The sequence below is a fragment of the Dipodomys merriami genome, unplaced genomic scaffold (assembly GCF_024711535.1).
Source record: "Dipodomys merriami isolate MVZ:Mamm:240054 unplaced genomic scaffold, mDipMer1.0.p SCAF_1, whole genome shotgun sequence".
Classification (NCBI taxonomy): Eukaryota; Metazoa; Chordata; class Mammalia; order Rodentia; family Heteromyidae; genus Dipodomys; species Dipodomys merriami.
The window spans coordinates 33369143-33383907 of record NW_027202270.1 but is presented as its reverse complement, the minus strand read 5'-3'; the positions used below and the strand labels follow the sequence as shown (position 1 = coordinate 33383907).

The 14765-nt window shown below is 34.4% G+C and overlaps 1 protein-coding gene across 1 annotated transcript in view; it reads left to right on the top strand.

The window, feature by feature from the left end:
* The window catches only part of Znf804a (zinc finger protein 804A), a 239671-nt gene that overhangs the window by 175773 nt on the left and 49133 nt on the right, over positions 1–14765 (top strand). The window contains exon 2 of the mRNA XM_070019562.1: positions 8282–8425. Coding sequence (XP_069875663.1) covers positions 8282–8425 — 144 coding nt within the window. The remainder of the gene's footprint in view (positions 1–8281; positions 8426–14765) is intronic.

Here is a 14765-nt window from a genome sequence, read left to right as displayed (position 1 = left end):
TCAACATCAAATACAATGAAAGCAGGGGTTATACCGTTGGGGAGGGACATACAAAGCAACAAAGAAATCATCTTATAAATATGTTAGAAACAATCACAAGAAAGAAAAAAAAACATTTGAATACTTATCTTGAGGTTCATTTAGCCTAACATCAACTTATCTGACCTTTTCTGCTTGTCTCAGACATATACTAGTTATTGCAAGTAAGGGAAACCATGGGACCTATGTTTCTTTGGGCCTGGCTTACTTCACTTAATATAATTTTTTCCAAGTCTTTCCATTTCCTAACAAATGGGGCAATGTCATTCTTTCTGATGGAGGCATAGAATTCCATTGTGTATATAAACCACATTTTCTTGATCCATTCATCTACTGAGGGGCATCTAGGTTGGTTCCATATTTTCGCTATGGTAAATAATACTAAATAAACATGGTTCTGCTAGTAGCTTTAGTAGGGTCTTGTTTGTGATCATTTGGGTAAATGCCCAAAAGTGGGATTGCTGGGTCATAGGGGAGCTCTATGTGGAGTCTTTTGAGGAACCTCCATATTACTTTCCAAAGTGGTTGAACAAGTTTACACTCCCACCAACAATGCAGTAAGGTTCCCTTCTGTCCACATCCCCTCCAGTATCTGTTGTAATTAGAGTTCTTGATTATAGCCATTCTAATTGGGGTGACGTGGTATCTCAATGTTGTTTTGATTTGCATTTCTTTTAAGGCTAGAGAGGTTGAACATTTCATGTGTCTATTGGCAATCATTCTTTCCTTTTTAGTGAAGTTTCTCTTTAAGTCTTTAGCCCGCTTATTTATTGGACAGTTGTTTCTTTGAGGATTTGTTGGAGGATTGAAACTATTATTTTCTGACCCAATTCTTAGTTTTCTTTCCATATTCTTCTAAATGCATTTGTGACTTATGCTCAGGCCTTTGAGATAATAGAATTTGGACTTTCAGAAGAAAATAACATTCATGTTAAGTCAATAGTAGAGACTTTTATTCCAGAAGTGGTTGTTCATTTGCCTTGTGTGTAAGGTATGTCAGATGAAGACTAGCATGAGGACAACGAGAATCTATTTCTTTTTAGAGTTCTTCTGACATTTAGAATATAGCATTTTCCCTCACATTAATTTTTTTTGGTTCTACCACTATGTAACACAACTCCATTTAATTCTGACATTAACTGTCTGGTGTTACTTTGAGACCCACACACTAAGAGCTTCATCTGAAAGAGTGTCCCACTTCAAATGCCAACCTTAAGTTCAAGGCACCTGTACTTATGACAATTATCTGAAATTTGTGGGCTCCTTTAACCTTCTCAGGTTTGATAATTTGCTAGAATAGGTCAAGAACTCAGAAAACAATTCACTTGCTATTACCAGCTTATTGTAAGGGTATAACTCAGGAAAAGACCAGATGTGAGAAATCTACAGGACTAAGCATGGGAAGGGTTGGCAAACTCCCAAGCTCTCTGTAGTTATTGCATCCTGTTATAGAGGATTCATTATGTAGATGCGAATGACTGTCTCATTGGCTGAAAGTTGTGTCAGTTTCAGGATCCCATGTCTCCTCAGAGTTGAGTTTGAAATATCATCCCTATAATTACACTTGAGTCCATCCATATATCAACCTGAAGTTATATAGGCATGCCCTGCCCCTAGTTGTCTATTTATCATGCAAAAAGATCATCTTATCATTCTAAAGATTCTGAGAGTTTTACAAGTTCTGTATCAGGAACCAGTGATGGAAACCAAATGTTTATTTCTTACCATATCACAATGAGGACATTAATTAATGGCATCTTCTAGATGATGTCTTTTGTTGTTATTACAGTTTTGGTATTCTAAAACTCAAACATGTCCCATTATTGTTTCACTCTTGAATACATATTCCCTTTTTTAATAATAAATTTGCTCTTTATTAATTTATTTTTGTTATTTTAAAATACATGCACAAAGAATTTTCAATTCATCATTTGCATGGAGGACTTTTCTTTTTTAGAAAATTATTATCTTTAGTTGGTTCTAAAAGAAAAGAAAAAGAAGTAAGAATGTAAAGATTTAAAAAGTATTTTTCTTCTTGAAGAATGACAAAGAGGGCATAAGAAATAAATATGTATTTTTTTCAGATATCTGCAAGAAGAGAATGAATGTTTCATGAAAACATCTGTTATAAGAGATCCTAAGAAGCATAATTAATAAGTCCAAATATCAAAGTGAATATATAGTTAAGAAAGTTTCAGAAATGTTAATGATTTTAAATCGTTTAAGTTTTAAGGAAATAATAGAAGTGGTGACATATGTTGACAGGAGCGAGGTAAACTTGGACAGATATGCCTTTTAAGGATATTTTAAATAAGGATACTGAATCTAAGTAATGCCATCTTGGCTTTGTAATTAAAGATGGGGATTTTCTGAGAACTCTAGAGGTTATAAAAATCTTTCTTTGGGTTACAAATATGTCCTGAGTTGTAGTGCTCTAGGAAGCTCATTCGTCCTCTAGATTGCCCTTGTTATTCCCCTGGATAGGCTGTTCTGCCTGTGTATAACATTTTTATGAGGATTAAGTATTCTCATTTAGCTTGCTTTGTGTAACACTTTTGTTGGGTTTGGTTGCCCCACCCAAAGATGTGGTTTTTGTCTTTAAAAGCTTGATTGTGGGCTTTGAGACAAGAGTCCATCTGTAGATGCCAGCTCTCCAATGAAGACTCCCAGTTCCACATCTCAAAATGTGGCTTCTCTGTTTCTCTCCATACATTATTCTAACAATGGTGAGGTATTATTGTATTCAAACTAAGAGATAGTATTATCTTCAATTAAGCCATTAAATGTGGTATGTTCACATGATATTCTTAGAAAATGTGCAAAATGTAGGTTCTTAATCCAGCTTTCTTTGAAAGTCAAGTTCAGAATTCAAGCTTCAATGCAGAGAATGTATTTGGGGAATAATTCCAGGGCACACAAAGTTCGGGAGGAGTAGAACAAGAAAGAAAACCTAGTTTATTATTGTATTGTTTGTCACTATTACAAGTAGGCTGTGTTCCATCTCCCTAGAGTACTCAGCAGGGTCTTAGAAATCCCTACATGGGAAGTTTTTGCTTGAGACCAAAAGAGAAAGAAATTATGCTTCCACTCTTACCTACCATAATAGTCATATGATTGTAGCCTTAAGTGCTTAAAACTCCAGTGTTGTGCACATATAAGAGAAACTATATTATGAGTTCAAGAAGAATCTGGTTACAAAGAGAAAACTTCCTCATTCTTGGGATGTGGAAAATAGAGGTGGTTGTCCAAAGTAACTAGAAACAGTCTCATATTCTACCACTTAAGTAATGAGTGGAATTAAGTTAACACAGAGAACACATACTTCTGCACAGGAATTTCCAAATGAATGTCTGAATATTCTCATAGAAGAAAACAGTTTTGGCATGGATTCTATGATTCATGTCTTAGACACACTTGTGTTGTAATTTATCCTATATATAAACTACAAACAAAGATGCATTTATTCTTGGTGGAGAAATAAGAGAGAATAAGAAAATTATTTTCACTAGCATTTTAAGTGTAAATTATATTCCAACATTCCTTTTCAACACATAGAATACATATTAACAGTGCAGTTTTAACTGCTTTAAATAGACTATTCCTTCCATAAATACTAGGATATGATATATATTCAAAAGTCCTGTTTAGCAATGTTAATTTGTGTGTGGAATAATTTGAGTTTTGCTCTAAAAGAGTTGCTCAAATGATTAGGTACTTCAAATTCCAACATTGGTTCAACATTTAACATTTTAATAATATTATGTATCTGACCATGGTATCATCTGGTTATATTTTTATATATTTTCTTTAAAAATATATTTAATAACTAAAATATATAAGCAATTTCTTGTAGAACATGTCATTTCAAGCTATGTATACATGATGGAATAGCTATATCAAGCTAATTTTCATGTGTACTACTTCACATGTAATATTTATTATGATGAGAACAGCCAAAATTTATTCTTAAACAACCAGGGCATTCCATTACAGCTCCCCATTGGAGTTGATCTGTTTTGTTAGTTTTGTTTTTCTACTTTTTCTTTCCTCTCCTTCTCCCACAGCTCTGTTTTCTGGTTGTGTTAAGTGTATTTGAGGGGCTGCTGGTCTTTGAGACAAGAGTCCACCTGCAACCTTCCACTCTCCCAATTTGACCTCTCAAAATGTGGCTTCTCTGTTTTCTCATAATTGAATTCCTGTAGAACACTATAACTTGCCATGTTGTATGACAGATGTTTTGAACTTATTCTCCCTGTCTAACAGAAATTTTAAATTTTTTGAGCAGCATCTCTCTAGCCATTACTTCACTACTCTTTGTCCCTGGAAACTTCTACCTTCACATTTCCCATATAAGGGAAATGGTACAATATTTAGCCTTTGGTGTCTAATTCATTTTACTTAAAATAATGTCTTTTAGTTTCATCTATGTTGTCACAAATTATGGGATTCCTTTCTGTTTAAAATCAAATAACATCTCATTGTATATTCATATATGTGAGTTGTATTGTGTGTCAATTTTCTTTATCCATTCATTCATCAACAGATGGACACTTACTTTGATTCTATGTATAGCTTTTTGTGAATAGTACAGCTATGAACATACAAGCATGTGTATGCATTTGTCTTACTATTTTAATTTCCCTTTAATGTATAGCCAGTAGTGGAATTGCTGTATCATATGATAGTTCTATTTCAGTTTATAAAGAAATTTCCACATTCATTTCCATAAGGCCTCTACTAATTTATATTCCTGTGAAAAGTATATGAGCTCTAATTTCTCCTCATCATCTCAAGAATTTGTAAGTTTCTTTCTTACTTTTGTTTGCCATTTTTGATAATAGCAATTCTATGCTGGATATAGGTCATATCTCATTGTGTTTTTGTATTACATTTTTGTGATTATTATTCATACTCAAATATTTTATCATTGTTGGCAAATTGTGTTCTTATGTTACTCTCCCCCCACATTAGAATTATTTGTTTTTTTAAATTATCCTTACGTCTTACTATATAAAAAAAAATCAAGTCAAAATGAATCAAGGATGTAACTTTAAAACCTGAATGTATAGAATTAGTGAAAAACAACAATGGGAAATAAGGCTTTATAATTGGATAGGAAAAGATATTTTAGATACAGCCAGTATGTTCTAGCAAGAAAAGTAACACTAAACAAGTAGGACTGTACTAAAATGGGATTATATCAAATTAAGAAATTTATGTACAATGAAGGAAATAACACAGTTAAGTGACATATTACATAAAAGGAGAAAATATTTGACAACCTACTGGGCAAGGATTAACATGTAGAATATGTAAGAAATTCTATATATGATCTGGTAAAAGGTGTGTGTGTGTGTGTGTGTGTGTGTGTGTGTGTGTGTGTGTGTGTGTGTGTTTGATGCTTATTGAACTTGACCTTGTTCTTCACTTTCTACCATCAGAGTAAGAGAATGCTTGTAAAGCTGTGTTTTCAGATGGACATAGAATGGCAATGACTTTTTCAGATACAGGGGGAACATTTGAAGTTGAATATGCATGCACTTTATTTTCACCTTGTCCAAGTATATTAGTTTATGAAGTCTTATGCTATGTCCAATATGTATAGAGACCTATTTCAATATCATCCACAATGAAGAAGGAGCCCTGAGGCTTAGCTAGAACCAGAAGTGTAGAAAAATGTAGTTTTTTGTAAAAAAATAATTATAATCAACAATATGTATGAGTCTGGGTCTTTTTCCTTTGGCTTAGGACATACCGGCAATAATAATCACACTGTTCTGTCAAGGTTTTCTCATGTTAAGTCTTGATTCCTTACTTTAAATCAAAGACAGATTCAAAAATGTTTCCTATTATGCTGCCTAACATAAACCCATACTGTGTTTCTTTTTATATCTTGTAATAGGGTAGAAACAGAAAGAGGAAGATAGAGCTGCACAGAAATGATGAATTATTGACAATATTTTATTTTTGACACCAACATATAAGTTTATTGTCATATTTTCAAAACTTTTATGTACATCTGTAGGAAAGGATGGGAGATGGGAGAAGACAGGATACCATGAAACAAGTTTAACATTGAGATGATAATTACATCTGAGTGGTATTATAGTATATGATAATGAAGCTTACTATACATTTCTCTGTTTTCTGTTTAAAATTTATTTAAATGCTGTACACCAGGTTACCTGGTTCAAGAATGGACTACACGCTTGTTCTCTATATCATGGAAGCAGTTACTTAACTTTCTGTGCTCTCATATTCTTATAAATTGAGCAAGTGATTAGGATATGTATCTCTATCACTTTAATCAGTATTAAATAAGTTAACACACCAAAATTCTAAATAAATGTCTGATGCTATATAAGTCTGATGCTATATAAGTAGTGAGTCAATGTTAACTGGTATCATTATTCTAAAGTTATGGTTTTTCTCTTCAAATTTAGACTAATGCTGATATTTATTTTAGAGAATGGAATTTACCTAATATAAGCTTATTCCACTAAAATTTCTGGCTTTTATATCAAAGTAGGAAATAATTGTGTCTCCAGTGGAATATCAGCATGAAGAAGAAAAATACTTATACCTTAAGAGAAATAATCAAATATCTAGAAAAGAGAAAGTAAGATTTACTGTAATTGTAATTAATTGGAACAATGAATGATTGTATTAAGAAATTCCTTTTAGTTCAAAATTATTCTGAGAGCTAATTCAGAGTTGATTGCAATGCTATCTCTGTTGCACACAGTTAAGCCATGAAATTGTATTGGCTAATTTTTGTTTTATTTAAATTGTCAAGTCCTCAAAGTATTATTGATGATGATTGAGTATATAATGTTCAGCCAGCAATGTAGAGCTATATGACTCATTTTCCTGTTTTAAAACTAGTTGTTATATAATAGAATTAATAGAATAGAATAAGTAATTTTCACAAATCTGCTGAGAAATGGATAAATTAATTATTGAAAATGATGAAATCATGCACAAGCCTAATTTAAATGATTATACCATCCATCATCTTTTTTTCCTGCAATTGAAAAACAATAAAACTTAACAATGAATAAATATCTTTAAGTGAAAAAATGACCTATGTATTTATAGATTATGACCTATAGTTGATTACTGTAAGATATGAAACTCAAAATTGTGGTAAACTGTATCATGTGTTTATGCACATATATACAGTAAAATGACATCACATAAGTCACCCATTAAATCATTAATAAAAAATGTTTAGATTTTATAGATGCAAAGAAAATATTTGCCATCACCACACACAGGTTAGTATGATTTAATCTCTAAGTTCCAATAACTAAAATAGGGTCTTGTCTGACAAGAGCAGCACCTAAAGAGATATGAAATGGGTAATTTGTATCTAAGGAAACCTGAAAGACTTAGTCCAGAGCTTGCTATTTCATTATTGTTAAACAAAACTTACTGACAACTGACTATAAATTTCCTTTTATTTTTTTCAGGGACATAGTTGAGAAATGGTCTCTATTGAGTCTAAGTGTGTTAATTTTCCAAAGTAGATTATATTTAAGTGTCAAGGTAATTGAGGTGGGCTAATGAAATCTAGTTTCAATAGCTTTTTTTTTTTTGAGCCCAAACTCTGGGCCTGGGTGCTGTCCCTCAGCTCTTCAGCTCAAGGCTAGCACTCTACCACTTGAGTCACAGTGCCAATTCTGACTTTTTCTGCTTATGTGGTGCTGAGGAATCGATCCCAGAGCCTCATGCATACAAGGCAAGCACTCTACCACTGAGCCACATTCCCAGCCTAGTTTCAATAAATTTTTATAACAGTATGTAAGGAATCCAAGAAAACACTAAATTGAAATGTGTGCAATATAGCCTTCCTAAAAAAGGACACACTTTAACTGGTCCCAGTGGAAAAGCTTCTACTCTACACCACAGCCAAAAAACCACAAGTATTTTGATTCAAAATACCTTTTTGATTTTCACTTTTAATGCTGACATAGTTGTTTGAAGACTTCTATTTATTTCTGTGACTCGTTTTTCTGCTCCAGATTTCTGCTACTCTTTCCCTTTATTTTGGCTTCCTTTCTTAATACTTTATTTACCAGAACTCATATTTTTTTCATTTGGTGCCCTAGTATTTGCTTATATTTCCCTTCTTTTATATTCTAGTTCTAATTCCAATTATTATACAGAAGTTGACAACTGTCCAAATAAAGTAACTCAAGGGAAAGCTAATTGTATTCTTCGTTCAACTTATATATTCCAGGACTATGCTGAGAAGGAGAATAGCATAGCGAAAGCTCTAGAAGACTTGAAGGCTAATTTTTACTGTGAACTCTGTGACAAACAGTACTATAAGCATCAGGAATTTGACAACCACATTAACTCATATGATCATGCTCACAAACAGGTAAGAAAGAGACCTTCAGAATGCCTGGCATTTCTGCATTTTGTGATATTGTAAGCATAATTTTTTTTAATTTAAAATGTAAGATGTAATTTTGAGATGATGATTTGATATCATATAGTGAGAATCACTTTGAAATCACCAAAAGCAATGTTTGAAACAAATTACCAATAAAACAATATCATTGAATTGTCTGTCCCATGAGTGTTAGTTTTTAGAAAGCAACATTCTACATGTGATGATCCTTTAAATATCTTGAACTGTTTTAAGTTTCAAATATTTTATCCAACATTATAGTCATCTAATGTTAGTAAATTTTATTCACAATCATGTATTATTTAATGACAAGGAATATGTCTTGAAAAACGTATCCTACGGCAATTTTCTCATTATGTGACTATTTTTAAAGTGTTCTTACACAAGCAAGAAGGCCCTGTCATTCTATATGTTATCAATCATTGACAAAACTACCATGTGGCTCATGACTTTAGTTCTTTCTGGAAAGCATTTTATTCTTAAATTGTCATAGAAATGTAAGTAAAAGGAATGCTCAAGATTTTACAGAGTATTTATTAAGCAAAACTAAAATAAGTGTATAAGTTTGTTTATTTAGTGATTGATTGCTGGCAACAGGAATTGAATTTAGGGTTCTTACCTGCAAGGCAAGTGTTCTACTACTTGAATCATGTTGCCAGTCTTTTTCTTTTAGTTTGTTTTTCAGGTAGGGTCACATGACTGTGCTCTGGCTGGTGTTGGACCATAATCCTCCTACCTCTGTCTATGAGTATCTGGAATTATATTTAGGCATTTGATTTAGAAATAGGGAATCATTAGCTTTGGCCTAGGATGTTCATTGATAGTTATGTGTTAATAAATCTCACATTGAATTTTTTTGTGTGCCAATGGGACTTAAACTCAAGACTTGTATGCTGTACCTGAGCTTTTCCTGTTCAAGAATAGATTTCTACCCCTTGAGCCACATCTCTACTTCTAGCTTGTTAATGCTTAATTGGAGACAAGAGTTTCATGTATTTTTCCTGCCCAAGGTGGCTTTGAACTTTGATCCTCAGATCTCAAGCCTACTGAGCAGCAAAAATTACATGCATGAGCTAGGAATATCTGATCTCACATTGACACTGTATGTGCATATTCACTTAATAGTAGTGAATATAGATTCATTTGTAATATGCCTCAACCAGTCTAACTTCATTCATTATTGTGTTCATGACAACAGTTTTAGCAATTTTATTTATTTACATACTTACTTACATACTTGGTTAACTTTGGTCATAGTGTGGCTTGAATCCAAGGCCTCATGCTTGCTAGGTAGAAACTTTACCACTTTAGCCATGCTCTCCAATTCCTTTCTTGCCCTCGTTATTTTTGAGATAGGTCTCACCCCTGACAAAGAGCATTCTTAAACTTTGATTCAATGGTCTTTGACTCTCCTCCACCTGAAAATGTATAGGGTTTTAAAGGCTTGAAAAGTGTTCTGATCTCTGAATTTGGTGTCAATACCTTCAGTATTTTCATGTCACTTTTGAGTTCTAATAACCCACATGTTTGGTCTTTTAATTGTATACCAACATTCTCCTGTGCTTCCTTCTCTTTACACATCTTAATTTTTTCTCATGAACTTATATTTTGATGTTACTCTCTTTACCTAAATATTTTTTGCTTCTGATGCTTCTACCCTGCTAAGATGCCTTCTATTGCATTTTAATGGCTAATTTATTTTGCAGCTCAAGGGCTGTTTTGTTGTTGTTGTTTTTCATTGCTTCCATCTATTTGTTATGTTTCTATGTTAGAACATCCAAGTATTTCTGTGTTTTACACAGGCCTATTGAGCTGTGTAAAAATAGCTGCTTTAATGTTCTTGTATATCTTTGTATATTGACTATTCTGTATAAGTAAAAAGTTTGAGAGCTCTTGATGCTTTTCCCATGTGTAGTCCTTTAGGCATTGGAAAATTAAGTATATACGGCCACTTTTCATAACTCTAATGTATACGTGCTTGACGTTTCAGAAATCCTAAGTAGGCTGTTAATTTTCTTTGAGCCTATAAACATGTGCGATAGTTTTAGCACTAGAAGGAAGTCCAAGATCACTTCTGTCCAATAATCAGTTGGTTTGCTGTTCCACATTAACTTGAGGAGAACCTAGAAAAGGAAGCCCATACTCACAAGCCATATACTTGTTAGGTAAGCACAAATGCTTCATCTGTAGTTACTAGGTTGTGGTCAGGCAGTACAAAATTTGATTTCTACCAGTACTAGGAAAAATTATGAAATTCCCACAGTGCCACATCATGTCTATAACCACCAATGTCACAAAACTGTGCCATATCATAGACCTATGGACTCAGTCTAGTACAACACAGGGTAGAACCAAGGCCCACATTGCTATGGGCTCCCTATTTGTGAGGAGAACTCAAAATGTAAGATCCATGTGAAAGGGCACTCTAATGTTGGCATGACAGAATTACTAATGACTGTGGCCACTTTCCTCCACTTGACTCAGGCCTAATACAAAGTCACTATCTCATGGATCAGATTTGGGAATGGGAGCTCTTAAAACTAATTTTAGTGTTAGGTTTGGTCAGCATAACAATTATTTCCAAGACAATGTCCTCTGCTTACTACCCTTAGTAGTAAGGGAAATCTTAGCTAATGGGATCTTAACTTCACACTATACATTTTAATGTGTACAGTCAATTCTTTAAAAGATAGTTCGTTGGCTACCAAGGCTGACACTAAGTTGAGTTATACTTGAGTTTCATCTGACAGTCCCAGGAAGACACCCTGGTCCATGATGCAATAGGTGGTCTTATAGACTAAAGCTCAAGTATGTATACCCAAGCAAGGTCTCAACATAGAGCCTGGTGTCTTCATACTCCATCTATAAGCATTGGCTTGGAGATAAGCATGCTCCCAAGATGAAGGGAGAGCTGGTCCAATCATTCTTTTGATTGCTAAGACTGATGCTACACTGGGTCACTCCAAAATCTCATACCCATAGAGACTTTCATAGAATAAGGAGTGGTGGTGCTGGACCAGTTTCAGTCAAAGCCAGTCAAAATTTGACTCTGTTTCACCAGCATAGAGGCCTTTGCCTATTCAAGTAGAGAACTTCTAGAGGCTCTTGAACTCTCACCTGGGTGCAAGGGATTTTGCTTAACGCCTGTTTCTGGGTCTTCCTATTGTGGGTTTAACACTGTAATTAAAATGAAAATCCAGTGCTAGGTTCTTTGTTTTGGGTCCCAGTAAATGGAGTCTTGCTCTTCTATACTGTAAAGCTGAGGAAGGAGTTGGGGAAGTATTCCCTTCATTTCCTAGCTAATATTGTTCTAGCATTTCAGAGCACAAGTGTTGTTCCAGTAAAGCTCAAAATAATGTAGGTTTAGTGACCCACAGTCAATTTAACTTAGAATAATATATAGGAGTTGGAATAAAAAATTCATATAATAGTTAAATTTATTTTTCAAAACATACTGCATAATTTCATGTAAGAAGAAATGCAATGTTTTAACAATAAGTACATGTCTCAGTCTTTAAGGACAGTCACATTCTATACCCAGTAGTCTGGTTTAATTATTGCATATTATATTTGGTTAATAAATAACTTGATTTTGATATTATTTAATATGTATGCTTACTAGAAAATAGCAATATATATGAACATTATATGAGATAAAATTTAAGGACAAGAGCCTCTTCTTTTGTACGTTTTTTATTGTAAAAATTACGTACAGAGGGGTTACAGTTACATGAGCCAGGTAATGAGTACATTTCTTATTGAGCATTGTTGCTTCCTCCTTTGTTTTCCCCCACCATCCCTTTCCTTCCACCTACCTAACTACACTCCCGCCCCGGGGGCCAAAGTAGTTTGTTTTCAACATAGTGTTTTGTACATCTCATTGCTAAAATGGGTCAACCTGTATCTTTATTAAAGCATTTTGATCTTTCCATTTCCCTTCTCAAATTAGAAAATTGTATATACAAGATGGAGGGCACCAACAGCAAATACAGTGAAAATAGGGATCATATCGTAGGGAAGGAACATAGAAAGAAACAACAACAAAAAAAACAAATGGTACATTATAAATATGTTTGAAACAATAGCAAGAAAGAAAAGATATTTGTGTCCCTATCTTGGGGTTCATTTCCTTTAACATTATCTTTTACAATCAGATGTACATAGATTTTGGCCTTTTCTGCTGTGCTACACCTGTACTAGTTATTGCAAATAAGGGAAACCATGGCACCTATATTTCTTTGGGCCAGGCTTACTTCACTTAATATAATTTTTTCAAGTCTTTCCATTTCCTAACAAGTGGGGTGATGTCATTCTTTCTGATGGAGTCATAGAATTCCTTTGTTTACATATACCACATTTTCTTGATCCATTCATCTACTGAGGGGCATCTGGTTGGTTCCATATCTTAGCTATGGTAAATAATGCTGCAAAGTACATAGTTGTGCTGGTAACTTTAGTATGGTCTAATTTTTGATCATTTGGGTAAATGCCCAAAAGTGGGATTGCTGGGTCATAGGGGAGCTCTATGTGGAGTCTTTTGAGGAACCTCCATACTGCTTTTCAAAGTGGTTGAAAAAATTTACATTCCCAACAACAAGGCAGTAGGTTTCCCTTTTGACCACATCCCCTCCAGCATCTGTTGTTATTAGAGTTCTTAATTATAGCCATTCTGGGATGAGATGGAATCTCAATGTTGGTTTGATTTGCATTTCTTTTATGCCTAGAGAAGTTGAATATTTCTTCATGTGTCTATTGGCCATTCTTATTTCCTCTTCATAGAAGTTTCTCTTTAAGTCTTTAGCTCACTTATTTATTGGGCAGTTGTTTCTTTGAGGATTTGTTGTTGGGGGATTTAATTTTTTGAGTTCCAGGTATATTTTAGATATGAGACCCTTGTCCGTTGTATGGCTAGTGAAGATCTTCTCCCAATCGTAGGCTTTCTATTAATTTTGCTAGCTATGTTCTTTGCCATGCAGAAGCTCTGCAGCTTCATGCAATCCCATTTGTCCAAGCTTTCTTCTATTTGTTGTGTTTCTGGGTCGCTATTAAGGAAATTTCGGCCTGTGCCAAGGAGACTTAGGGTTTCTCCTATTCCTTCCTGTAATATTTTCAGGGTATCTGATTTGACTCTCAGGTCTTTGATCCACTTAGAGTTAATTCTGGTGCAGGGTAATGAATATGGATCTAGCTTGAGTTTTCTACTGGTGATTAACCAGTTTTGCCAGTATCATTTACTGAAGAGGCTGTCTTTCTTCCATTCTATTTTTTTTTAGCTCCCTTGTTGAAAATTAGGTGGCTATAGGTCTGTGGGTTCATTTCTGGACCTCCAGTTCTATTCCTTTGGTCCTCAGGTCTGTTCATGTGCCAGTACCAAGCTGTTTTGATTTCTTTGGGTTTGTATTAAAGTTTGAAATTTGGTATTGATATTCCTCCAGTGTTGCTCTTTCTGTTAAGGATCGTTTTGCTATTTCTGGGTCTTTTATTATTCCATATGAATTTTTGGATTGCTTCTTCTATTTCATTGAAGAATGAGGTTGGAATATTGATAGGTATCACATTGAATATGTAGATAGCCTTTGGAAGTATTGCCATTCTCCCAATGTTGATCCTTCCAATCCAGGAGCATTCTGCTTTGATTTCCTTTTTTCAGGTTTTTAACATTTTAGTCATAGAGGTCCTTCACTTATTTAGTTACCTCCTAGGTATATTATGTTTTGTGGGGTTATTACAAAAGTAATTGCTTTCCTGATTTCAGCCACACTCTTCTCATTGTTGGCATACAGGAAAGCCATTGATTGGGCTGGGAAGGTGGCTCAGTGGTAGAGTGCTTGCGTTGCATTCATGAAGCCCTTTGTTTGATTCCTCAGCATTACATAAGTAGAAAAAACTGGAAGTTGAACTGTGGCTCAAGTGCTAGCCTTGAGCTGAAGAGCTGAAGGACAACACCCAGGCCCAGACTTTAGGCCCCACGACTTACAAAAAATAATGCCATTGATTTTTTTAATTTTAATTTTTTATTGTGAAATATTGTACAGAGGGGTTACAATTACATGGGCAAGACAGTGAGCACATTTCTTATCAAGCATTGTAGCCTCCTCCTTTGTTTACCCTTCCCATCCCTTCCCATCCTCCCTCCTCCCCACCCAATCCTCCCTCCCCCAGGTTGTAAAGTTTGTTTTCGACATGACAACTTGTACTTCTCATTGTTGCAACAGGTCCACCTGTATCCTTATTTAAACGACTTGTTTTTCCCCTTCCCCTCCACAAATTATACTGACATCAAATACAGTGAAAGCAGGGGTTATAA